The sequence below is a fragment of the Meles meles genome, chromosome 12, assembly GCF_922984935.1.
Source record: "Meles meles chromosome 12, mMelMel3.1 paternal haplotype, whole genome shotgun sequence".
NCBI classification, from domain to species: Eukaryota; Metazoa; Chordata; class Mammalia; order Carnivora; family Mustelidae; genus Meles; species Meles meles.
In genome coordinates this window covers 26,322,397-26,350,364 of record NC_060077.1, presented here as the reverse complement: position 1 = coordinate 26,350,364, position 27,968 = coordinate 26,322,397, and the positions used below count along the sequence as shown (strand labels likewise).

The window sequence follows — 27,968 nt, the reverse complement described above, 5'->3', positions numbered from 1 at the left end:
TTGCCCACAGTAAGTATTCCTAAGAATGTGCAGCATCGACTGAACATGGACTGGGCTGGGTAGAGGTACAGATCAGAATGCCATTCAGGTTGCACATGTTGTCTAGGGCAGTGGTTTTCAAACTGTGTTCTGAAGAATTCTAGGTGTTGTAAAGAAGTCTCCTTAGGGGTCACCATGGTGGTAAGGAAGATGCTTGTGGCAGGTTTCAGGCCCCCCACTCCTGCTTCATCTACAGCAGCTTCTCTTTTACTCTGGGCTTCCACATAGTTTTCATCCAAAGGGCTTCATGGTCACAAAGCCTTTGGAAAACCAATGATCTAAGAATAAGTTGTTCACAAAATGCTGAAATACAAAAAATAGGTCACAGAAACCAGAAACTGTGAGCAAAGCCTGTGGTAAGCCAAGAAGGTGTCTTCCTAGTCATTCTTTCCCTAATATGGACCACATTACAGAATGATGAAGTTAACATTCAAGTTTGCTATAAATTCTGATGGCTCAAATTGGGTTTGTGACTATCAGAGAACAGGCTACTGGCTTTAAGTGACAACAGCACTGGATTTTTGCAGTCAGCATGTATCTGCAAAATGCATTCCATTTCTTTCCAAGTATTATCCCAAGTCCATGGCTAGATGACTTCTCTTCCAGCACTGGTACGATCTCAATGGGCCACAACTCAAATTCTAAGAAAATATTTCCTCTCATCCCTCCTCCCCCTTTTCTCCATCCTTCTCCTCCTCCCTGCCCTTCCCAATCTCCTCACCCGAGATTCAATGCCTTTGAGCTAGATTTACAGCACAATTCTAACAGAGAAGTATATTGCTAAATGTCATGGAACCCATCCAATTTGGGGTACAACATTAACTTTTCCCCATTCCCTTCCCATATATCCCTACAAATCTTCTAGCAGTTCCTTTAACAAAAAAGAGAGTTTACGGTCAAGATGTAGGACTCTCAGATGATTAAAGAGATACCAATTTAGTTACTGACAAAGTAAGAAATGAGGGGGCGGCCTTCAAAGATGCTCTTTACTCCTGGGTCCCCAGGGCAATCAGGAAGCACTGGCTATACTGCTTTAAAGCAGTTTCCCCATTCCATTTAAAGGAACGCTGTGACAATAACATTCTGTGTTTGATTCAACTTAGGACACACTGGGCTAAACAGCTCAATGAGGTTCTTTGTTGCAAGCCTTCTGAGATCCTTTAATACACTACACTGAATCAGAGGAGAGAACATATATTTTACCACAATATAGGACTACGGGAAATCTATGCATATATGTTATGAGTATGCACCAAATATACACACACATACACATATATGAACAGCACTGCTCTAAAAAAAAGTAGGACTCGTGTTAAGTACATGTTTGGGGGTAGAGAACTGTAGATAAGATCTTGGTGTCTAGTAGTTAGTAAGACTTAGAAAAAAAAAAAAGAGGACAAAACACGAACAGGAATCTCCAGTCAATTAAGCCATTTGGGAATTTAGGAAGACCATGTGAAAAACAGATCTAAAAGTAGCTTCATGTTTCACGTTATAGTCTTATCATCAGATGAATGTGTGCCTTGTTGACTAGAATAATCTACCATTATGAAGAACAGTCCGCTCTTAAACCTTAGGGGTACTGCCATGGAATTCTGGTCTAGATGCAGCCATCACAAGATTACACTTATAACATACTGACTGACTAAGGGCACCAGATCAGGAAGTTGAAAAATTTTCTGGGCTTACCAATCTCCAGTCATCTTAACACTGCAGGTAAAGTAGAGGCTAAATTAATTCCATGGAGAGAACTGGACTGGGAGTCAGAAGGCCTGACCTCTACCACTCTGTAGCTGTGTCACCTTGGATAACCTTTTAAATTTTCATTTCCTCATTTGCAATTTACTGTGTTATTTTGATAATTGAGATTAATGCATGTAAAAGTGCTTTGAAACTATAAAGTGCTATATAAACATAAGGGATTACCATTATAGGTTCTACCTGGAAGTATCAAGAGGCCTTTTCTGGAATCTGACTGGAGCTTTTTGAGATGCTGTTAGGTAAAGGGTTTCCTTGGTAGAATTTCTTAAATTTGAGTGAAAAGTTCTGGTTCCTGAGTAATCCCAAAGATGCTGTGAGTTCACTGTGCCTTTGTTTTAATCCCAATATCTGCTGGTCAGAATATCTGCTTTCTATTCAGTAGGCTATTATAGACTTGAAGTGGAAATAAGATCCAGTGACCTGGATAGGATCCTAGACACTTCATGAATTTCAATCATTTGAGATTGTGGGGTATGGTCCAATGCCGTTCTTAAAAAGATGTTGTCATTCTTCAGTGTTGGTAATTAAAAAATCCTCTGGTCCAAATTTATTTTGTGTCTCTGAAGGCTTTAACTGAAGAAATGAAACGCACACTCAAGGAACAAACTGGGCCTTCGTTGTGATAAAATAGCTTCAGCAACTTGGCTTAAACAGTTTGACTTCACTATAAAGGGCTGTGCTGAATCTGGGTGGAACAGGACAGGAGTGGAGGTGAAGGCCACATCATGATGGCTGAATGCCTCTTGGATCACACTGGTCCATAGGAATGGTGTCTTCTTCAGCAGTAAGGTGAAGGAATCACCAATGGCAAAAATCCAGGTACCAGATCTGTAGGCTGATACAACAGTACAAGGAAGGTGGTCAGAAGGTCCAGATGAACACTCAGCAGGAGGCACAGTACTGGAACGGACAGGAACAAAACAGGTAAGATAACAAATGCGCGGAATTACAAACACAGGGACTCTAACACTAGGGTGTGTTGTCAGCATATCAGCTGCCTGATGGGTACTAATTCTTGATAAGCCTAGTTAAGAAGGGACAAATTTTACTAGGAGTAAAAAAGCTTTCTGATTAACAATTAGTGATGATAAGAACGGAAAGAGTTCTCCCACAGGGACTGCTTCCTGACTCTTGAGAACAAACTGTCTTAGGGAAGCAGCAAACAGGAATTGCCCTAGATCTCATAATCTGGGGGAGTAATCTGTATCAGGCTGCTGAGCAGTGCCTGGCTGGGGAAGAAAGTAGTCCCATTGGTAGCACAAGAAGAACTGAATTTAGGTTTATACACCAACACCAGAGGAGATCTTGTCCTTCTTCCTTTTCCAATGCTTTCCTCAAATTATCTTATGATCTTGTACTTTTAAAAGCTGTTTTTAACTTTCATTTTAACAAGATTCAATCCTGTGTGGGAAAGAACAAGGTACCTGGAGAGTAAGACCCTGGTATTTGCGCCCTTCTGTTAATACCCTATGCAATAATATCCGTTTCTCTTCATGTCTGAGAGTTCCCTACATCTTTTAAAATTTAGAAAAAAAACCCCAAACAAAACAAAAACCAAAAAAACCCCACCAGGAATCACAGAAAGAAACATGACTCATAACCAGTGATCTTTTTCTTAATCATGAGTAATTAGGTTACCACAAAGCAAATAAGCAAATGATTACTGAGTTTCTTTCAATAGCCCACTCTCTAAATGACTCCTTTCTACGAAAGGCTTCATCATATGCAGGTAGTACATGTGGGCAAAAATCCTTAAAACAAAGCCCTTGCTCTCAAGGCGCTTGCTATCTGGAAAAAGAGCAAATACTTGCAAATGACTACTTTACAAGGTATGCTACGCAAAGACAGCTAAAAGGTAAACAACATGATATGCAACTTAAGTTATGGAGACTTAGGGAGTAGAGAACATCTGACTGAGGAAATGGCAGTGTTCTGACAGAAGAACCAGAGGAATACATTCCAAAGTACAGCGTGAAAAAGTGCAGAGAAAGTAAGTAAAGAATGAGGCATTTTGGAAAATGGCAAGTACCGTAGTTCGCGTTTGATGAAGTGTTGCTAGAGTTTGCACTGAAGGTCTGGCAGACACTCAGGTCTTCAAATTCCCAGTAATGGTGCTGGTGGCAGTGCTTGCTCAGTTGCTGTCTCTTCTCAAAGCAAGGTCAACAGCCCCCACGTTCAAAAACAAAAATATTGAGCTCCAGAGTTCTTGTCATATCCTGACACACTCTTCAGGTCCCAGATGTTGAAAATCTGGCAATCTGGAGCCCAGGCCGTGGCTACACATAAAAGCATCTGCTCCAGCTAGTGCAGAACACTGTAGTGAAACCTTTTCCGCCTCCTATCCTGGGTATCTCATGTTTTGTCATAGAATTTCAAGCTTCGAGTTCCAGTTGTTTTTTTTTCTCCCTTCTCCCGAAAAAAGCATCTTATAAGATCGCCACAGTCTTAAGATTCTTTTGAGGTACAACCAGATAATAACAAAAGAGCTAAAAGACCAACACATTTTTCTCCAAAACAGTCATTTTTCTGGAAGTGAGATCATTTGTCTCTGCCCTTTATGTAAAAGGAATAGTCAATTGATTTTCTCAGACATTTGCATGAAATAGCAAAACAGGTAAACACCTAACCAGACAAAATACACATAAATGTGTTTATGTTCACTTGCTTAGAGCTGTACCACTGGTAAGCACCACTCCACAAAATGAAAATGTTTGAAATCCAACTGTTCAAACATTTCTATAGTGTTTGCTGGACAATGGCCTGGAATTTGAAAAAAGCAGCTGACAATTAACAAAGGAGCAATCACTGGCATTTTGGCCATCTTAGAAACACACTTGCAAGCAAATAGAATACAAAGCCAGCCAGGAAAAAGCTAAGCATTGAAACACTTCCAAATCTACTGATTTTGAAGTTCAGCAGAAGTCATCACAAAACTCTTCAGAGAATGTTAACCTTCAATTAATAAAGATAAACCCCCAAACATCTTCGGGAATTCCATGCCTGGTTTAGTCTGTTCCAGTGAGCCAGCATGCTAAAAATCCACCTGCACCATTAATTAGCTGGCCTTGGCAGCACCATTTAAAAAATAAGCCTGCTCACTACCAACCGCACAAAAGATATAATATAGAAGCAAGTAATGGATGGCAACCATGGTTGTGGAAAATGGTCAATGAAAGAGAAAGGTAGTCAGGTACCAGTATAAGCAGCACAACACTAAAAATTGCTGGGCAAAAGATTCAACAGGCTTCTTGATACTAGAGAACACACCCATCTCTGGTTTTAGCTGCTTTATGTGGGGTGCCATTGAACCATACCAACTTGTCAGCCACCCTTCAAGCACCCTATGGTAAAAAGAAAGGACTCAGAATAAAAGCCAAGCAGTGGAGTGTTGTTACCCCAAATATCCATTATGCATAGAAACAGCTCACATATCCCAGGGATTCAAACGGGCTTCAAATCGGTTGTGAAGGGTCCCAAATGACATCTAGGCCTCAGTTTCCTCCCTGTGGCATAAAACAATTGGAGTTCTTAACTCTTCTGGGTCACAGCCCCCTTTGATAACTTGCTGGCGATGGATCCTCATTCCCCCCAAAATGCACACTCCCACTATTTCTGCATACAATTTCGGGGAGTTTGGGGTATCTCCAACTTCAATCCAAGGTTCCCAAGTTCAAAATCCAAGAACTGGGCAATTGCTAACTTTTCTTACAACTCAAAAAAACCCCATTACAAACAATAATCATCCCTTACGTACATCGACGCTTTATACTTTACAAAGCGCTTTCAACCCCACAAACATTGATAGGCAGAGGAGGAAACTGAGGCGCCGACAAATTACAGAGTGATTTGCCTAAGGTCACTCGGCCAGCTGGTGGCTAGGCCCGGAAGCAAACCCAGCTCTTCCGACTCCGGGGCTTGTCTCCCCACCCCGGAGCTGCCGCCAGAGCTCCCGCCCCTCACTAAGGGGGCATAAGGAGGAAAAGGCAAAGTAGAAAGCCCACCACCAACCATCCCCCGGCGCCCTCTTGCCCCCCCAACTGGGTCCTTGCAGGCCCCGAAGGGTGGCGCCAGGCCTCCAGGCCAGCCCCGGCCACCCCCGCCTCCCCGGCCGCGCCAAATCCCGCCGCCGCCGCCGCCGCCTCCCCGGGAGCGGGGCGGAGCAGCTGCCCGCCGCCGCCGACCACCCGGACGACTCCTCGACGAATCGCAAACGCATAGGCCGCCGCCCGAGTTCTGCGTACGAGAAGAAAGACGCGGCGCGAGCGCCAACGGCCACCGGGCGCGCGCCGCGGCGGCCGGGCCTGCGCCCCAAGAGCTGGATGCCAGAGCAGGAGAAAGAGCCGCCAACCGATCGCTCGATCGACCGCGCGCCCGCTCCTTCGCCCTACCAGACCGGGGAGGGGGGGAGGGCGCGCCAGGGCTTCTTCGAGTTAGGGGCCTGACTCCCCGGCGACGAGACAAGATGGCTCCTCCGGTCCGCGCCGCAGCTACCGTCCCGGCTGCGTCGCTCGGCCCGCCCCCGGTACTGTTTCTTTAAATGGCGGAGAGGGTCATGAAAGCAGGAAGAGAGGCGCGCGCCCTCACGTGACAGGGGCGGGCCCGGCTAGCAAGATCCGGTCACGTGGAGGCCCGCTGCCCGCCAATCAGGAGGCGTCGCATCAGGGCGGGGGCGGGAGGAGCTGCGGCTCTGTGATTGGCCGAATGCGCCGCGGAGGCCTCGGGGGCTTGGGACGTCGGGGAGTGCGCGAGGCGGCCAGGGTTGTGTGCACTAGCGGAGACAAAGCGGTGGCTGAGGTGGCTGTAGCGGCTGCGGTAGCAGCGGCAGAGCAGCCCTAAACGCCGAATTCCGTGGTGCTGAGTCCTGTCATCCTCTCATCCAGCGCGGCGCGTGGGCGGCTGGTCTCGCGGCGGCGGCGGCAGCGGCGGAGGCGGAGGCAGCACATGGTTCCAAGAGCGCGCTGCGGTTGTTGGGTTCCAATTCCGTGGGGAGGGACAAAGGCAGCTTTGAGCACCGGGCAACGCCCTGTCGGGTTGTGCGCTCTCCGCACAGCCCTCGACCCGAGCCTTGAAAGCTGGGACTAACTCCTCTCCGTGAGGAGGAGGCGGCCTCGGAAGCGAGGCCCTGGAGGGCCGGAGAGACGGAAGCCTCGGTCTGAGGGAAGTGGGGGGAGGGGCGTTGCCCGCTTCAGGTGATTTGGGCGGGTCAATTCTGAGGCATTTTTGTGGGTCAGTGTGAGGTAATTTGACCCATTACACTGAGGAGATTGGGACGGGAGCACAAGCTAGGTTGGGTCTCGGCTTTGGAAAAAGGAATCGTCATCAGCGCTTAGGAGACCTTTCAGTTGGGAGGTAGTGAAGCCGGAATTAACGCCATATGCACTCCATCGACTTCATGGCCGCCAGCCTGGGGTCTATTTAAGAACCCTGGGATCATTGGTGGTGAAGAAATGGGTGACTGCTCAGTTTTATGACAGAAGCTGGTGAATTTCCGGATTGGTAAATTTTCTGATCGGAAATTTAAAAGAACAAAATAAAGCTTGAAGAACGTGAAGATGGAGCAGTAATAAAACCTTCCAATTCCAATACCATCTACTCCAAGACCACATTCAACTCCTTGAACTATCGCAAACTTAATGCTAAAAGCTCTTTAAAACTATAGATTCATAAGTTTTTTTTTTCCCAGAATATTGCATCACAATTGAGAAGATAAAAACTTAAAGAGAAATCAGTTGTAGTTTTAGACATCTCTTTGAATATAGTTTGGATAGATACTAGGTAACCTTGTTTAACAGTAAGGATCACAGACTTACCAAATCTTTACTGGAAGGAATCCTGGAAAATCTATTCCATTTTAAGTTTGTATTTACCAGTTAGTGGGTGAAGGACTGGAGATCTCACTGCACTCATGGCTTTCACAAATTACAGCAGTCTGAATCGAGCTCAGCTAACCTTTGAATATCTGCATACAAATTCGTAAGTATCTTTTAGGTGCCACTGAGGTCACTGCTAACTCATTCCTTGATAATACGAAAATCCTTTCCCAGAAAACTCTGCTTTTTTACTTTTGGGGATGTATCACTGGATGAGTCTGGAGCTCTGTATTGAAGAACTGAGATCAGTAAAATATTTGTTGCTAATCCAGAAGAATATGATCTTCATTTGTTGGATCAAAAATATATTTGATCAAATGCAAATTTTAGTTTTTGAAGTCCATACATTGAGTTGTTTCACTCGAGGGTGTGATAGAAATCCAACGAGTACTCTTTGGATCGCCAGAAGTTGGACTATTCTAGAATCAACTGTTTCTCTTTAGTGACACCAGCCAAAACAGTTGGGTTATAATACGTCTTTTTTTCCCCTAACAACAACAACAACAAAAAGAAATGAAGACCTTTAAATGACAACTTGTGAGAAGAAATTATTAGTCTCTTTTCAGCAAACAGTTGGCTTTATCTTCTTGGGAAATTCGTACCTACATCCCATATAGATTTTATATGCTAAGCAGGAAATGGCAACTTGTTTAAACTCAAAATTTAAGTAGCCTTTCCCCAGAATGTGTGCAAATCACAGAACACATGTGTTTATGGTTGAGTTCACGAAGAGATTATCGTTATCCCATGTTGACCTGGAATGTTTTAGGGTTAATTCTTATGCCCACTCTCTTGGAAGTAATTCATTGGGATCATAACCACATAGTGTTTTAACACATTTCGTTTGTCACTTGAGCTGAAGGTAAGTATTCTACCGTTTTAGTACCTGGAGAAGTGATAAGCTACATAGATGGCCCAGAGATCTGAAGAACCACCTCCAGGGTTGAGGATACAGACTTCAGTCATCTAGTGATAGTGAAATGACTTTAAGCCTTTTATGGGAAAGGACAATATGTTGTGATGAGAGTGTAATTTTTTGTTTGCTTTTTCCAATTGAGGAAATAAAATTTTTCCGAGTAGTGAAGTGAATTGCCAAATGGTTTTTTTGTTTGTGTGTTTAGGAAGCTTATTATTGAACTACAAGGTTTTAGAGTAGCTCCTGTAGGTGCCGTTTAAGTGAAGTCTCATGCTATGGATAATGAATCTGAAGCCCAGTCAGATGAGGTTGTAGATCAGGCTTGCATAGCTAGTTGATAACCGTCTTGGGTAAAATCTTCAGTATCCTTTTTTATATTTGAACTGCCATGGTTAAGAGCAAACATTTGGAGACCGCTTAGATGATTGTGTTTGATAAATGGTTACTTTAGTTCTGAATTGCGGAATGAGAGGCCAAATTTGGAATGACAGGATATGATAACCTTGGAAGACCATGAACGGGACTTGCGAAATTGGGTGGGTTCTAGCTTCCCCCAAAGACTTTATTTAATAATAAAATAATAGTTACAACAGTTAATTGCTTCTTGCCACCTTAAACGTGTAATCTTTATAGTAACCTTGTTGGAGTAAGGAGTATTCCTATTTTGCGTTTGAGGAAACAGGCTGAGATTGAGTTAATATCCCAAAAGTTATATATCTGCTAAGTGGCCCATTTCACGCATCAAGATTTAAGGCAATAAAATTTATTTGGCTATAAGGGTTTGTGTCTTTAACCATTAGGCAGTACTATATAACTAGTCAGATTTACCTTTAAGGGCTTGCTTTCCTTCTAAAGCAAAGGGTTTACTTCTTATTTGGAAAGCCTATTAAATTTATCTCAGAAGTCTTTAATTTGAGGTTCTGGAATATTCTTTTGCTGTCCTATTAATAGGTGAACAGAACTAAGGTAAAGAACTGAGCTCTAGTTAAGTCACTTGTTTTAAAGTGAAATTGGGGACTTTTCTGTGAATTTGATTTATTGTACTGAATTGGAACCACGGGCTTGCATGACCATTTGAGGGTTGGATGTACCATTTTGGAAGCTTTAGATTTTCTAATCTGGATCAGACCTTTGAAGTTGTCTACTTTTGAATGTGTCCCATCCTGCCAGAAGAAACTATGAACCCTAGAATACTATGATAAGTTAGTTTTTTAGATTATTTATCATGGTGGCATGACTGGAAGTTCATTCCTAGAGGAAACAAGTTTTTAAATTTTCATAAGATGTGACTTGTTACTCCTAGCGATGGGTGGATCTTCTCTATGTTAAGTGATGCAGTGTTACCTTTAGAAATGTGAAGATTTGTGTTACACCATCTCCTTTGTTCTAATTTTTAAAACATAAGACCATACTAGGATGTCTGACATCTGTGGTATTGCCATATTGTGAATTATGAAAGGTATGGCCCTTTGCTTACCGTCCATGTAATTTGGATTTGCAGGCTGAACCCAGGTAGGCTAGAAGAATAGAAATCAATGTGGTACAATGTGGGGAGCATGCATGGGCTTGGGAGCCAGCCAGGCTTAGATTTGCCTGCTTCCTCGCTGAGTCTTTGGGCAGGTTGATTCCCTGATCGTTAGTTTCTTCATCTATAAAAGGGGGCTAATCTGGCAGTTTGAGGATTATGTATAATGTTTATAAAGTACTTAGCTCATGCATGGTACACCATAAACATTGAATAGATGGTGATTATTGTTTATTGTTTATTCAGTGTATAATAATTTACGTAAACCAGAAGTCCATCAGTGTAGTAGCTTGCTCTTTGGTGATAGTCATTAGGCAGATACATTCTTTTTTTTTTTTTTTTTTAAAGATTTTATTTATTTATTTGACAGAGATCACAAGCAGGCAGAGAGAGAGAGAGAGGAGGAAGCAGGCTCCCCGCAGAGCAGAGAGCCCGACAGGGGGCTTCATCCCAGAACCCTGGGATCATGACCTGAGCTGAAGGCAGAGGCTTTAACCCACTGAGCCACCCAGGTGCCCCTAGGCAGATACATTCTTAGTAAATTCTGGAGCATTTGTTGGAGACAGTAAACATCTGTCTTGAGAGGTGTGTTTTTTTGTTTTTTTGTTTTTTTTTGGAGTGTTTTTGTATGATGTTTAGGGTAACTGTTGATGGTTATTTTGGTTACATCAGCATTAAGATTTAAAGCAGGCCTGGGAAATTCTCATGATAACATGAAAATTTAGGCTATTTTTTAAAAATACAGGGTGTTTCTAGTATGAAATGGTAAGTTAATGTTTTTTTAAATAAAAGCAGTTTTATGCTGTTAGCTGCTCTTTGGTGGTAGGTTTTAGTGGTAGGTACTAGGTAGGTAGGTTTAGTAGGTACTAGGAAAAACTTCCTGAGCAATCTAGGTGCAAGATTCCAGATATAGTGGTAGTAGTGATGTTCCTTTTTAATAAGGTGCGTATCTTATATCACTGCAGTACTGCTAAGTGGTCTGATAGAATGCTTAGGATTCCTGCTCTCTGTGTCTGTTCCTGTTGGCACATTTAATAAATTATCTTGGCAATATGATAGTTGTGGTTTGTTTTATCTATATATATAGTGAATATAGAGGAAACTGTCACCTCTAGAGACTTCATATTTTTGGGGATTTAGTTAAAGTAGGTTCACACTCTAAATATATTAAAGCCGTTTTAATGTAAAATGGTTGCTCTAGTTTCTCAGCTTTATTTTCTAGCGATTAAGGCAATTAACTGTTGTCAACATCTCCAAGAACACAGCAGAAGTTATCACTGTATATGGACTTGTGGATAACCTGTTGGTTTAAATTCAGGTTGAATATAAATAGGGACACTATTTTCCTTACATAATAAGTAGATTTACCCGTGAATTTGTCACTGGAAATGCTGAGCTGCAAAACTATTTTGATCATGGCACAAATGGTATAAAAGTCAATGAAAAGTGAGAGTTTGCTAAAAATCCTTGTCTTTTTCCAGATGGTTGACCTTTCTTGGATAACGTGGAAAGAATCTTTACATCTGTGAAAATAATTTTCTTTGATATTTATTCAAATACATGTTTCAAATGCTAGCAAGCAATGAATGTGCCTCTCTGAATATTATTTGAAAAAAAGGGGGAGATATTATATTGGTATGTTTTTGGTTCTTAAGATTTTTAAGAAATGTTTAGAACTCTGATGTTAGTTTGTTAGTAGGACCCATCAGTCAGTTGAAGGTGGAGAGAAGGTAATGGGTGTTGCCTCTGACCTTCCCAACAGTTGTCACAAAGACCCCTTTTATGATGTGTCGGTACATATCACAAAAGTATCCCTTAGCTACATTTTTTTTAAAGATTTTATTTTTATTTATTTGACAGAGAAATCACAAGTAGGCAGAGAGGCAATATTTCCCCTATTTACTGGGGAAATATGCCTTCCTAAAGCCTTTCTTCTAGGACTGCATAGAATGGGAATCCTCCCTTTGCTATCTGACCCCTGCATCTGCAAGCGTGAGAAGGAACTTCCCACTCCTTGAACCTCCCGCTGGAGACACACGGGCCCACTCCCTTAAGTGCCAACAGACACGTGAGCGCAGGACCCCATTCCAGCGGGCTGTCTCCTGGTGCATGGCAGCTGGACAAAATTCTTTTTAGTTTTATTTTTTTTAGATTTTATTTATTTGACAGAGATCACAAGTAGGCAGAGAGGCAGGCAGAGGGAGGGGAAGAAGCAGGCTCCCTGCTGAGCAGAGAGCCTGATGCGGGGCTCGTTCCCGGGACCCTGGGATCATGACCTGAGCTGAAGGCAGAGGCTTAACCCACTGAGCCACCCAGGCGCCCTCCTTAGCCACATTTTAGTGATACTTGTTAAGGTATCTGAAATATGTATGTGTGGAACAGCATTGACACTCTGTGGAACAGCGAACGCCATTTGGAATGTTTTCTTTACATTCTGAATTTACAAGGCACATTTCTAAACATTGTATAGAAAGCAGTGAAAACTTAGCCAGAGATACTTTGTGCTTGCTGTTTTGAGATCTTACTGAATTCTAAATGTCTCTCATTTTCATTTGAAGCAGTCAGAAATATGTATTGCTGAGAAGCAGTTGCCTTCATTTTTTATTTCTTTGCCCTGATGGCAGAGAGTATCAGAATTAGTTTTGAAGATTATTTATATCCACTATTTTAACTACCAAGGCCAGTACTTCATTCTTAAACATCTTTATTCCAAAGATTTCTGAATACAAGTTGTAGTCCCATTCTTATGGTTGTATTCTTTTTGTTGTTGTTATAGGAGCTATATTTCTGAATTTCCTTGACTATAGTTAAAGTACACGTTCTCACAATGAGAAATTTACAGTAGAATTTATTTTATATCTGTATCTAGCTATCCTTAAAAACATTTAGAGTATAGAAAACTAACTTACTCTAAGTTTCTAAGCCATTTCTAAGACAGGAAAATGGTTTAAAGCTTGAGAACAAATGTTAGATTTGCTTAACTTATATTACCTTTACAAATCACCGTAATTTTCTGACATTTCTCCCGATTTCTTTAGTAATCTACAGAATACTTTGTTTCTTCCATTGTTAATTTGAAGATTTTAAGATGATTACAGAGGCTTAAATTTTTTAATTAAAGATAATTTTTATGCACGTTTTTCTCTTAGAAATTATTTTTCTTTTCTTGTAAAATAGTTAAGGATTGGATTTGGTCAGAAGAATTTGAGCTCTGTTTTCTAGGTGAATTGGAGCTAAGTTTCTATTTTTTTGCTAAGACATTTGTTGGTGCCACCTTTGGATTAGCAGCAGATATATTCACTGATCTCATGGGAAAAAGTTCTTCTAAAATTCCAAGAACTGCTTTTTTTTTTTTTTTTTAAACTAGTAGCTTTTAATTCAAATTTTGCTATTATAAAAATTTGTAGGTTAACTTGAGGATGGGGAAACTAGGGTTCTTAGACAGTTCCGTTTTGGGTGTTTGTTTTATAAGCAAATATTTTACAGTTTTTTTTTGTTTGTTTTACATGCTGTAGTAAATGATCAGAGATCCTAGACACTGGTTATTTAATTTTGGTATATTTCATGCTAAATTATCAGAAATTTTCACTTTGTCTGTTGGCTGAAATGGTATAAAAAAACAGGAATAATTTATTTTTGAAAAATTGATGATGGTAATGTATTATTTAGGTTAATGATTTTATTTTAATTTTTACCAAAAGTCAAGTTTCTAGGTGGACACATCCTAACTTTTATATTGAAAGAGGACTGTTCTAGGAAACAGCACAAATAAAGGAGAATGTAAATGGAGAAAGAATTCAAGGATTCATCTTATGCATAAATACCATATTTATTGAGTTCTGAATAACATGGTAATTGTGTATTTACCTAACCCAACTTTGAGCAACCTCCTGGAAGAGAGATTATCTTCTTTTTTAAAAAAATTTTTCTATTTTTTAATAAACATATAATGTATTTTTAGCCCCAGGGGTACAGGTCTATGAATCGCCAGGTTTACGCACTTCACAGCATTCACCATAGCACATACCCTCCCCAATGTCCATAACCCCACCACCTTCTCCCAACCCCCCTCCTCCCAGCAACCCTCAGTTTGTTTTGTGAGATTAAGAGTCTCTGACGGTTTGTCTCCCTCCCGATCCCATCTTGTTTCATTTATTCTTTTCCTACCCCCCCAACCCCCCCATGTTGCAGCTCCACTTCAGAGAGGTTATCTTTTTAAAAGGGCTGTCAGGGACCCTAGGAAGAACACACCAAGCTGTCCTTATAAGAGGAATTGTGCAAGAGGGTCTTCGATTCCATTCTTTAACGTGGTGAGGGTTGTTCTTAGCTAGAGTTGAAATGTCAGGAAATAGATTATTCTCTCCTTTCTCCTCACTTTCATTTGGAATATTTTGTTTATAAACTGCACAGAAGCAAATGGGTTTTCTTCTTTCACCAATGGATAACATGCAAGTATTGGTAAAGCAGAATGTTAGCAAGTTGTCCATTGAGCGTGCTAAGAGATATGCAGAAACTGATAGCTGGTTAAGGCAATGAAAAATAAAACACTGACATTTTTCTAGGCACAGCATGAGTGGTGAAAAAAACTGCCTTTAAATCAGTAGTATGTATAGGAATCTTAACGCTTCATAGTTGGTTTCTTAACAGAATAAACATGAGTAGGTAATAGAACCTGATTAACATTTGAAGGGGTTTAGCAGGCTCTTAGAAGGCTCTAGTTTGGGGGAAGTTTAAATTTCAGTAGTATAAATTGATAGCACGAATAGGAATTTTAGATTTTTTTCCCCTAAAAACTATTTTATAACCTTGACTTATTAGGTGCCATAGTTCAATTATGTAATTCTTTTGCTGATTCTTAGTATTTATCATTTCAGAACTACTCATGAATTCTTGTTTGGTGCTCTTGCTGAACTGGTTGATAATGCAAGGTACGTAGTCTTTAGGCATACAGTCTGGAAGCAGCTGTAATTCACTCCTAAGAGGTCTCTTACCCCGGAAGTATTTTTAATAGCACATTAGTTGATACTTCTAGTTTACTTGGTTGATTTTAATTCATCCATTGCTTTTCCTAAAAATAATGAACTTATGACATCCAAAGTTATCTTCCTTTGTGTATTAGAGCACAATAATTATAGGGAAATGCAGGGAATTAAGATAGAAATGTAGGAATCAAGTTAATGGGACAGACAAGATCTGATTTAATTTGTGCTCTCAGAATAGTACACCATCTAAAGTCTTTAAAATTATGCCAGAGTTAGGTATGTTTTCAAAATGTTTATTTTAATGTCAGATGACTTCCAAGTGATTGAAGTGTCTTGTTAGCAGCTGTGCTTGGAAGAAATTCTTTAGCACTGTGTTATACTGAGTTCTTAGTGATGGAAGTCTATAAATGTTACTGTACAGGACTGGAAAGAAGTTTGGATTGGCTAAAAGATAAACAAATAACAACACCCAAATCAAGATTCTGTTAATTACAAAAATACTATCTCAGAGTTGTTTCTGAATGCAAACATAAAATTCAGACACATTGCTTATTGACCAAGTGTTGATGACTAATAAAGGAAGAGGGTAAGAGTTGAGAGGTTTTTTTGTTTTTTTTTGGTAGAAGTGCTTTCTAAATGGATCCGCAGTTAATGAGCTTGCCTATAATTTTCTGTCTGTATATCTATACTATAATCCTGTACCATTATTACTTTCATTGTTATTCACTGGGATTGTTATATGGAAATGTGCTTGTTAACAGGTTGTTTAATCAGAAAACTCCTGTTTTCTTTCAATCCTGGTTGACTCATAATTTTTGTATTCAATTTAAAAATGGTGTAGCTTAATGGAACTATATGTGAACTTGCCACTTGTTAGCTTAGTGAGACCATGGTGTGCTGTGGTAGACTGCCTTTTTGTATATCATATGGTGATCTGGAGATTCCTGGGAGTATGTGTTTCTTGGTCATGCACACATATTGCCCATCTGTCTCATATTTGAAACTGTTTTTATGTGTTTGGGAATAAGTACATGTAGAACTGTATGGATTTGAGTGGATTTTTTGCATTTAAAACTTATGAAGTTCTCTGTGCCTCATTCTCCTTGCCTGTAGTTGGCAGAATTGGACTAGATTAGTTTCAAGCCTTTATTTATGACTGAATTTGTATTTCAGCTGATGGTTGGTCTAGTGGAGTGCCCTAACTTCCTTTCTAGATTAGGGGGGATAAGATTATAGGCTTGTCAGTTAGTCTGCTAACTGTAATGTATGTACTATGAGACCTGATTTTTCATAGGCTTTGTGGCAGATGATGTTTTTCTTTCTCCTCAGTATCTTGTACATAAGAAAAATGGGCAAGTTATTGGAACATTTTTTATGATGGCTATCAAATTAGTGAGAGAAACATAGTTGTGAGTCATTTTTTAGTGTGTAAAGGCAAATGTTCTTTCATCTTCTAGATATTTTTACTGCGAAATCTGTATTTAAAAGATGTGTATAGGCCCTATGTGTCATGTAGTTATTTTAAATAATTGAGAGTTTCAGAACTGTTTCACAGACATAAGGGAAGTAGTGTTGCCAAGTGTGAAAGTGTACTTTAATGGCTACAGAATTTCTGTGTGACTTCCTAAAAATAGACTCAAAGTATTATGTATCCCACTTAAAATACTATGTATTTTGATGGTTGATATTTCATATTTTCATTTTCATATATTCATTTCTTTTAATTTTGCAGAGATGCTGATGCCACCAGAATAGATATTTATGCAGGTAAGTTGGACATCAGTCCTTTCTTCTGATGTTCAGTCCTTTGAATGCATTTATTGCTGTGCCTAAGAAGAAACGTCTAAGAGCCTGGGGTGATGGCACAATTATTCCAGGTCATAGGGTAGAAATAGGGTGCTTTAGTCTGGCATGTGATAGAAACCAAGAATATTGCTGTAAGGAAGCTAACGTGGTTCCCAGATCTATAGATCTATCTATTTATTAAATATTTTATTTAATAGAGAGAGAGCGAGAGGGAGCACGAATAGGGAGGAGAGGGAGAAGCAGGCTCTCCGCTGAAAAGGGAGCCTGACTGGGTGCTTCATCTGACCCTGGGATCATGACCTGAGCTTAAGACAGATTCTTAACCTACTGAGCCACCCAGGTGCCTCTGTAGATCTATTTAGATAGCCACTGAGAGATTTATGGGATGATGGAGTAGAGTAGTGGGGAGTGAAGTGACCAACTACTGGTGATTTTACTGGTTTGGATTACTGATTGGTTAATTGTACTGGTATGTGGAGCCAAAAAGAGATTTGTTGGAGGCCAGTTTCTCTCTCTGCAACTTTAGTGAGGACTTGGAGAGTTGCTGGTGTCAGTTGCATAAAACAGTGGATCAAGTGGGTTGGCACTGGGATTTGCTGAGGAAGATGTTCTCAGGCAGAGGTGTCAGGTAGGAAGGAGACCTGCTTTGCTTGGAATTTAAAGTTTTTTGTTTTTGTAAAGATTTCATTTATTTGAGAGAGAGAGAGAGAGAGAGAGGGACAAGCAGACTCTCTATTGAGCAGGGAGCCTGACGTAGGGCTTGATTCCAAGACCCTGAGATCATGATGTGAGCCAGAGTCAGATGCTCAGTCAACTGAGTGTACCAGGCACCCTAGAGTTTAAAGATATTAATGGTGTCTCCTGTTCTGCTTATTTAATTGGCTCTGTTGTAAATTCTTAGTCATTATCATTGGCTTTTTAAAAATTTAAATTATTCTATCGTGAGTGCTGTGAAGTGTGTAAACCTGGTGATTCACAGACCTGTACCCCTGGGGATAAAAATACATTATATGTTTATTAAAAAAAAAAAAGAATTTGGAAGGGGAGGCGAACCATAAGAGACTATGGACTCTGAAAAACAACCTGAAGGTTTTGAAGGGTCAGGGGTGGGAGGTAGGGGGAACAGGTGGTGGGTAATAGGGCACGTTTTGCATGGAGCACTGGGTGTTGTGCAAAAACAATGAATACTGTTACGCTGAAAAAATAAATAAAATGGAAAAAAAATTTAAATTATTGTTTTTAGTTTGCTCTCTGCCTGTTCATTGTTTTTACCAGCATGTTTTTGATCATTTGAATTGCTAGAAATTTGGAAGCAAAATAGAGGAAGATGGCTTTTAAATCCTATTTGGCTAGCATAATATAGGTCTTTGACAAACTTTTCTAAAGTCTTAAATAACATTGACTAGCTTCTGAGAAAAGTGAAGTGTTTTTGTGGGAATATACAGTTGTCAAATAACCCATCTTTGTGGACTCATTCATGAATGGGAACAAGCAAACAACTAAGAGACAATTTTCAGAACCTCCAATGTTACATAATTTTATGAAGAATCGTCCCAGATACAATGAATTTCTCATGCCTGATATACTTGGGAGCAAAGAAGATAATTCAGAACAGCTAAAAATCAGCTATATTGCTTATTCTGAAAGCCTTTTGCTCAAAAGGCTATGCCAAAGTGGTGAAAATAAGACTTGTTTTATTTTTAGTAGAAAGGAACAGGAACAGGAAAGAAAGGAACAAAGTAAATACCAGGTGTTAGGGATACATCCAGAGGCACAGCAGAAGAGTGTTAAAGATGGTTACTTAAACCCTAAGGCCAAATGGAGGCACCATTCCCAAGTCACAGTGTGTATCTTACATCTCAAGAGTACTTTAATGAGGAGCAATTACAATTACCTATGAAAGAAATGTTTTAATCCTTGTACAGATGGTAAAGCAGAGAATGGGCCTCTACTCCCCAAGTGACGTTGGAAGGACAAATCATAGCTGAGTTTACTTGAAAGAAGCAAATCACCCCTGCCCCCTCCTCCCACCTTTGGTGGGTGAATTTCACTAAGAAAATTTAATACTTCACACTCAGAATACAGCAGAACCATTGGATTTCAATTTAAATGAAAAAGACCCACTATACATTTATTCTGTGCTCAGTGTTCTTATTCCTATTGTGCTTAGGGAAGAGTCCAGAGAGGATGTGATGGGGTCTTTTCTAAGTTCTCATTAGAGAATTTAAGTCTTTAGTTGGAGAGACAGTTAGCACTCTGTAGGTGATTAGAGAACAATAACTTGATCTTGCAGGAACCGTCAAAGCAGTTAAGGATTAAATGGTGTGATAGAAGTACTAAGCACTACAGGATTTTAGAAAAAGACTTGATTTACTCCAAATACCTCCAGATTAGGAATCTTGGCTGAGATGTTCTTAACTTCACACTTTTCTACCTCAGAGCCTTACTAACACATTCAACAGGAGGAATAAAAGCAACCTCATTTTACAAGTACAATGATGGAATTAGTAATGCCCTAGTACTATAAAATTCTTATTGTCAGGGCACAGGGGAAAGTATTTTCCTGTCTCCCATTTGGGACTAGATTGATACTGAACTTGGAAATCCCCTTAAACATCAGATTTAGTTTGACTTCATTAAAAAGTCATGTTTTAAAAGAAGAGTGACAAAGGATTTACCCAAATCCTGTTAGACGGGGCCAGACAATAATGTGCCTGTCAGAAGTAGACTTGGTATTTTTACTGACTTCTTGACTTCCTTGGATCGGCAATGCCATTCCTCAAAGATCCCCTCTGTGATGCTAGTAAGTGGAAAATTAGAGCACATGTAACTGAAGTGAACACTACTCAGATTGCAAAAGAACAATGAAGAGCTTGGATTTCATTTTATTAACAACTTCTGTTAAGGACAATATTTTTTCATCTCTGACCTTTGACTTACGAGTTCCATTTTACATTTCTTCTGCTTCTTTCTGTCTCCTCTCCAGTGGGAGTTAGATGATTGGATGTTAGGCTAATTTGGAAAGCCAGACTTGGCCATCCTGGGGAGAGTTTAGATGTGCATCCTTCCAAACTCATTCTGATAATCTTATTTAGCTGCTACCAGGATCTGAAGCACAACTATAAAGAGGGCAGTTCTAAGACATTTGATGGGACTGGGAGCATAAAACCTGTAGCTCTAGATTCTCTAGACTCTCCTCTCTCTAGAACTCCCTTCCTTCATCAAAATCCTTTGCTTGGAGGCTTCAGATAACAGTTGACTGATCGAAGTGAATATCAGCTGTTAGGAATACATCTCTAACTGGTGGGAAGTCTGGGGAGATAGTTTTGAGTAGGGAAACTTTCTGGTTCTTGATGCTCTAGCTTAGTGCTTCTCACAGAGTGGTCCACTGATGGATAGCATCAGCATGCCCTGAGAGCATTTTAAAATGCAAATTCTCAGATGCCTTCTCAGTCCCACACAGACTTTTTGGGGTAGAGCCCAGAATCTGTATTTTTAACAAGCTCTTCAGTTGATTCTTATGGACACTTCATTTTGCTCTAGCTTACTCTTAATCTCCTACTTAAACCCTTCTGCTTAACTGATTTGCTAGAGACAGTAGCATCTGTTGGACTGTAAGCTCAATGAAGGCAGTGATCATATCTGCATTATATACTGCTGTCTTCATCACAGAGCCAGGAACAGAGAAGGGCTCAGTAAATTAAACAGGTGATCAGGATAAGCATTGTAACCAGGTGTTGATGCGACATTGCCTGTTTACAAAGTTGAAGAAGTGACTGCTATGTCAGCTAGTCTCTTGGCCTTGAGGCAGTCTTGCATAGGATCATGTGGTCTTGGGTACTACTAGCTGCTTACAGACTGTTGATCACTATGTGGCCAGGAGATCCTCCATTGGTGGATCTCTTAGCCTTGTAAACCATATGAAATATCTTTAAATGAAATCCTTGAACAAGAAAGGGATCTCAGACCCACTGTTAAGTGATGATTATGTGCCTAACAAACACAAGGGCCTAGAAGTAATTTCCTTTATAGTGTTCAAGGAGTGCCACTTGGCTTGAACCATACTGGATCCCAAAGCAGAATCTTCATGTGTGTTTTATGGCTGAAGTGTACAACAAATGGCTCTTGGCTAGATTTAGAACACTTCTTTTACCATACTCTGTATCTGACCTAGTTTGAGTCTTCATGTTGTACTTTGCTTCCTCCAGAAGGAAATGTTGGAAGCCTCTTTGCACTTTTCTTGCACTTGCTCATGCTTACTAGATCTCAGTTGGATTCTCCACGCTGATAAGAGGCACTGCCATAAGGAGAAATGTTCTTATCTACTCGTAGTACTTACAGGAAGGTCCTTGCTCTTGAACTTTCAAGAAGCACTTGTCATTAATGTTTCAGCAGAGTCAGCTTCCTGAACACATTGTGATACTTGAAAATCTGTGGTTTATAATACTTTTGAATAGCATTTTAAATTACACTGGTCCATTTAACAGAGGGCGGTCATGACTCACTGAATCTTTAGGACAAAGAGTATTTTAAACTGGGATTCCTCAACTTAAAGTTCGTGAACCACAGCTTACAGAGACAAAAAAGTACTCAGGAACTAGGCTCTAAAGCAGCCTTGGGCTTGTCCCTGTAGTACCTTACGTATACCTCCTGCCTTTTAGTAGAAGTGCTCTCCTGATTCCAAGGCCTATGCTGTTCCTCCTTTGTCAAATTATCTTCATCATTGGTCATAGGCACCTTGAAAACTCCGGTATCACCCCCTTCCCAATTTGGGAATCTCTTCTTTAGTGTTTGTGACATGTTTAGACCCAGACTACTTTGGGTAACCACCTGCTGCTGCAGAAGACAGTTACTGAAAGAAGAGGTTCTTGCACCCACTGAAATGGCAGCCAGTTTGTTCCCCTCCTGTCAACCAGGAAGTCCTGCTGTGGCTGCACTATCAAAGGACTTAATCCTCTTTTCAAAAGACTATTCCTCCTTCCAGTCAAGCAAGTCCAACTGGGACCAGGCAGCTCTCACTGCATCTTGTGCCATCTCATTTCTAGGTTAGGGAGCCATTTCAAGGACCCATAGCAAGCAGAGGATGTGGCAATGAGTACAGATAACCCAGAAACTCAAGTTAGCCTGGGGATAGTCATACATAGACTTAGCAATTTCTGTGGGTAGTAACTGCCACCACTCTACCCACAGCATGTCTGGCTTGATCACATTGTGTGAAGGCTACTCCAGATTTAACCCACAAAGAAGATGGCCCTGTTGAATTTGAGCAGTGTTGACAATGTACAATGTGTAGTAGTTGGAGTGCTTTAGTGCCCTGGGACCCATGGCAGAGGGCAGAGGTGGAAGTAATCCAGGTAGAGAGACACAGTAGGATGATTGAGGCTTGTGTGAAATAGATGCATATTCAGGGGTGCCCGGGTGACTCAGACAGTCGGCTCAGGTCATGACCTCAGAGTCCTGGGATCAATCCCTGAGTTGGGCTCCCTGCTTGGTGGTTAGTCTAGTGGACCAGGTATTTCCTGTCCTCAAAGAGTCTTGTCAGTCTTTGTCATTAACTAGAAAACATTGGAGAACATTTGATAGTAATGCCCACCCTCAAGGGCCCTGACATTTACCTTACACTAGCTAGGGCTGTTAGAAGGAGGAGCTAGGTTTATCCTAACCTTTTTGGGCCAAATGTCACACTAATCTACCTTCTGATCTTACCCATGTTTCCACCCTCTGGTGGAACTACCAGTGGTAGTTCCTGGTAGGTAATTACCTGGTAGGTAGGTAACTACCCAGTAATGGCAACCACTTCTTTTACAGAAAGGCGAGAGGACCTTCGAGGAGGATTTATGCTTTGCTTTTTGGATGATGGAGCAGGAATGGATCCAAGTAAGTCATGAGATGATTTCTTCTTTTGGGGAGGATGTAACTCTTTTTACTAAATACTCACTGTGTTGTTTTCTGTTGCCTTACTGTTGTGACTAGAAGATCCACCTGGAGAGAGAGAGGTCTGTTGCAACATCTCAGGTTTAATTCTACTAATGGATTTGCCAGGTCTTGTCCTAGCATGGGAGATATGATCTGAATGGCAACCTGAAGTCAGTCAGATTACCCATCTCTTGACATTGTATTTATCAGCTTGCACAACATCCTGGAGCTGGAACTACAGAGGCCTCCCTCAGCCTTCATACAAACCATGTTCTGGTAACAGAATAAGGGCATGGTGATGGTGGTACTGACAGGCCAGTAAGAAGTTGTTTCCATTTGCCTCATGGTTCTGAATTTCCTTGGAAAGTGGTTTCAGTAGAAACACAGCCCTGCTTAGATTTAACTAGGCTCAGACCTTTGATTTTTGAGGATCCTGGGGAAGAAATGTAAATGCTTTCACTTTCTTTGTACCTGTGATTTCAGGTGATGCTGCCAGTGTGATCCAGTTTGGGAAGTCGGCCAAGCGAACGCCCGAGTCCACCCAGATTGGGCAGTATGGGAATGGGTTAAAATCGTAAGTATACTAGAAGCCTGTCAAAGGACTCAGTACAGAATTAAGCAATACTGTCCTGCTGCTGTCCAGTAAAAACTTTTCTGTTCCTTATCCTTCTGGAACAGAAGAAAGGTCAGAAAGAAGTAGTAGTTTGGGAACTTAGCAACTGTTGTACAGCCAGGTTTTCCTTACAGATTGAAAGAATGAACATCTTAAACCATTTGGGGTGAGAGAAGCAAACTGTAGGTTTCTCTTGAACAGTGTGCTGTGGAATTGCATCTCTCCTCCTGATGAAAATTCTTATTTTTACCCTGTGGTTTGAGGATGCAAGTGGTTGTTTTGTGGGGTTAGGATGTATCTGAGATGCTAAAGGGGTTGCTTCATGGCACAGCAGTGTTTTCTGACCACCTGCCACGTGTCATGCTTCGACTGGGGCACTGGGGATCCAGGGTGAGTGATGGAGATGTGAATCTTCTCTCTCAGAGGACATGGTCTCCACTTCTGTGTCCTGGTAGACCCTGTAGCAGGGACATACCTAATGTCTTCAGATCCCTTGGGACTTCTTTCTCAGCCCTTAGTTCCCACTTGTTTGGTGTTTGGAATGTGTTGTTCTGGTTTTGAGTGAAGCCCGAAGAGAAAGGTTTCTATTTCTGAAATGCTCACTTCCAGCTGTACATACCTTTGGATGGAATAAGATTTAGTGGAATTGGAATTTGTACAAATGGAATTCTGAGTCACGTTTCCAGTCTTGCTGTGGAAACGTGTTGTTTTGTTCGAGAGAGGGTGGTGCTTTGGTCAGTCAGCAGTATCAGTTGTCCCTCGCATGCAGCATGCTTTGGCAAGGAAAGAGAGTGCTTCCAAAGACGTCGGGGACATGGTACCTGGACTATTTGTCTTTCAGGGGAGAAACCAAATGGTAGTAACAAGTTCTTACCATGTGCCAGGCACTTTGCTGAAAACTTTTCTTGAATGATCTTATTTATTCCTTCTATTCTTATTTATTCTCATTTTCCAATGAGGAAATTGAGATTTATGGGGATGAAGTTATTTGCCCAGAGGTATAAAAGTGTAGCCCAAGGTATAAAAATATAAAAATTTTTACCTTATAAAAGGTATAAAAGGTATAAAAGTATAGCCCAAGTGTAGAGCTGAGATAGGAACCAGGTCCTTTTGACTGCAGAGCTGGAGCGGTTACCCATCTCACTTCAGTCATTCAAATTAAAGTTCAAATCTCACCTCAGCCATCATCAGATGAATTATTTCTCTGAACTTCAGCATCCTCCTTTGTAAATTGGGATTATAAATACGTGCTAAGTAAGTTAAGGATTATATGCTCTTATTGCTTTGAGAGCCTTAGACTAGTTTCTGGATTCTTACTTTATTTCTTCTTTGATCTTTCCATGGGAGATTCCTGGTCTGAATCGCTAGATCTAGGGTAGGGCCTAGGAGTCTATAGGTAGGTTCCCCATTGTTCTGGTACAGGTGCCCTAAATCCCAATAACTGAGGTCTCTTAGTGTAAATGTGAAAGAAGTTCTGACTTCCCATCTGGATTGTAGGCCAGTTTCCTTCTACCTGATCTTAGCAGTTTTGTGGCCTCAGGCAAGCTCTTTCATGTCTCTGCGTATGTGTTTTCTAATCTAGAAAATGGGATTCTATTCTCCGACCTTCTACCTTGCAGAGCAAGTTTGAGGAGCAAACAAAATAGGACTCTAATGGTGCTTAGAAGACTAGGAAGCTGCAAGTGTTGTCATTAGCATATTTTAGTAGACTGAGTTTTGTAAAGGATGCATTCAGTTGGAGCCATCTAGTGTTGAGAGTGTATTTATTTTGAAACCAATTCAGAAGTTGACAGAGTTTCAGAAGGGAGTGATTTGTGGCGAGAATAAGGCTGAGAAGTAAGGAAGCCAGCAGAGAGGTGGCAGTTTTGGGGTTGTTGCTCTTAGCCTCCAAGGTCAGGATCAGAGAGAAGAAAGAAGCACAAAGTGAGAATTTTTGCCAAATTAGGGCAAGTGCAAGCTTTGACAGAAGGGAAGGTAATATGCCTCATTTTGCTGTCTGTAAGCTTCAGGGGAGAAGGAGGAGGACCGTGAAATCTGTCAGAGGAAGGAGCATTGCCAGCATCTTGGGAACTGGAGGAGGAGAAAGAGAACTTGGCAGCCCCCAGGGTGTCTCTGGATAGTGTCCTGGGCGTTTTCCTAAGCATTTGGGGAAATGGGACATGGCATTCATTTGTGTGTTTGGCATGCCAGCCTGGTTTGTATTTGTATATAGAAGAGAGTAATGAGGCTTCCCACTGCCATCTCCTCCCTGGGGTATTATGAAGACTAATGAGATAATGGCCATAAAGCCCCAGAAGCTGCTTCGAAGGAAGGAGCTAAACAGCCCCATTGTTTGGTGGGCAGTGAACTGTTGGAACTTCTGCCCTGTTCCATGTTGCCCAGAAAGGCCTGTCCTTGCCTGTTCCTCACCTGATTTAATGTGGCTAAACAGAGGAAGGAAGCAGTTGATTCCATTCAGACTTTTGCCTTGTGGAACTCAGCCTCAAGGCACATTTCCCAGAAACCAGTTACATCTAAGAGCAGGGACCGCCTATGTCATAATGAGCTTGAAGTGGCAGTACTATTTTGAGACAGAAGATGGTTGAGGTTATAGGATATGAACCAATTATAGGCCTCCTTAAAAACTATGATTAAGAATTATGTTGTGTATGGTTAGCCCCTATATTTGGCTTAGCCTTGGGATCATACCGTTTTTTTGTTTGTTTGTTTGTTTTTGGGGGGGGGGTTTGGGTTTTTTTGAGGACTTAGTGAGTGTAGATTGTGGACTGTGCCCTTGATGGTGCTGCCATTTGATGAGGGAATGAGAAGGGAGTTTGTGTCCACAAAGGAAGGACCAGATGGGAACTGGATGTGGTCAGCATGGAAGATGATGTGTTGAAGGTATTAGTTCCTGGAGGGAAATTGGATGGTGGCACAGAGAGTACAGTAGCCCTCGTGTAGCTGAGATGAACCTGGTGCATGGGCAGCAGGGGTTACTTGCTGTTGTGGCAGCAGGTCAGGAGTTAAACTTGGGGCTGGTGATCTGTGGTGAATGTGCCCTAGAAGGGTGGTGAGGAAGCCTTGTATGGTGGGTAAGTGGGGTCAGGCTAGTTGTGAGGAATGATGAAGGCTGATGGAAGAGCAGAGGGAGTGAGGACTGTGGACCTCATCTCAGGGTCCTGTGAGGAAGGGAAGTCTTGAGGAGAGCTCTCCAAAGGCAGTTTCAGTCATGTCCAGAAGGTGAATTCGCTCTTTTTTCAGGTGAGTTTTTGAATCCCTGGGAGAATAACTCATTTCTGCTTTTCCTTTCAGGGGCTCAATGCGCATCGGGAAGGATTTTATACTCTTCACCAAGAAGGAAGACACCATGACCTGCCTCTTCTTGTCTCGGACTTTCCATGAGGAAGAAGGCATTGATGAAGTAGGTCCTATCCTCATGGTCTGAGTCATTATTTCACATTTCCTGGGTCTGCCTAGGTTATTTTCCATGATGTGCTTATTGGGTTTGCAGGATTGCAGCCATGCCATCCTCGTGGGATTATCTGTTTGGATTAATTGGTTGAGGGGTTAGGCAGACTTCTTAGTGTGAGAGGAGCTAAAAATTTCAAAGCTTTAACCCTACAACCCAGCAATCGCACTACGGGGTATTTACCCTAAAGCTACAAATGTAGTGATCCGAAGGGGCACATGCACCCGAATGTTTATAGCAGCAATGTCCACAATAGCCAAACTATGGAAAGAACCTAGATGTCCATCAACAGATGAATGGATAAAGAAGATGTGGTATATATGTATGTGTGTAAACACACACACACACACACACACACACACACACACATACACACACACACAGGAATACTACCATCAAAAGAAACGAAATCTTCTCATTTGCAACGACGTGGATGGAACTAGAGGTTATTGTGCTGAGCAAAATAAGTCAGAGAAGGACAATTATCATATGATCTCTCTGATATGAGGAATTTGAAAGGTGGGGCAAGGGTTGACATAGGGAAGGAAAAAATGAAACAAGATGGGATCAGGAGGGAGACAAACCATAAGAACTCTTAATCTCACAAAACAAACAGGGTTGTTGGGGGATGGGGGTGTAGGGATAGGGCGGCTAGGTTATGGACATGGGGGAGGGTATATGCTATGGTGAGTGCTGTGAAATGTTTAAGTCTGATGATTCACAGACCTGTACCCCTGGGGCAAATAATAAGTTATATGTTAATAAAACTAAAAATGAAAATAAGGAAAAAAAATCTCAAAGCTTTAGAGAATAGTCCTGTTTCCAAGAATGAGGCCATCAAATGGCAGGAATCAAGAGTGGATTTGTAGCTTCTGTAGATGTGCAGCCTGAATTTAGTCTGGTGGGATGTCAGTATGAAGAGTTGTTTTATCAAGGGGAATGTTTTGGCTTCTTGACTATGGGTGGAGAGCACAACCTGCAGTAATAATAAGAACTAATAATAGGAGCAGCACTGTCTTTCCCATATGATGGTGATTTTGTGAAATGTACTATGATTGTATTTTCCTTTTTAAGAAATTTGTTGCTTTA

General features: G+C 41.2%; 1 protein-coding gene across 4 annotated transcripts in view; it reads left to right on the top strand.

Moving 5' to 3' along the window:
* Positions 1-6,232: 6,232 nt before the first annotated feature.
* Positions 6,233-27,968, top strand: part of MORC2 (MORC family CW-type zinc finger 2) — a 42,238-nt gene continuing 20,502 nt past the window's right edge. For all 4 annotated transcript variants that reach the window (XM_046025963.1, XM_046025962.1, XM_046025961.1 and 1 more), the window contains exons 1-6: positions 6,233-7,776; positions 14,989-15,042; positions 16,829-16,863; positions 22,711-22,779; positions 23,302-23,392; positions 26,723-26,831. In XM_046025963.1, the coding sequence (XP_045881919.1) occupies positions 7,709-7,776; positions 14,989-15,042; positions 16,829-16,863; positions 22,711-22,779; positions 23,302-23,392; positions 26,723-26,831 (426 nt within the window). In that variant the 5' untranslated portion in view covers positions 6,233-7,708. The remainder of the gene's footprint in view (positions 7,777-14,988; positions 15,043-16,828; positions 16,864-22,710; positions 22,780-23,301; positions 23,393-26,722; positions 26,832-27,968) is intronic.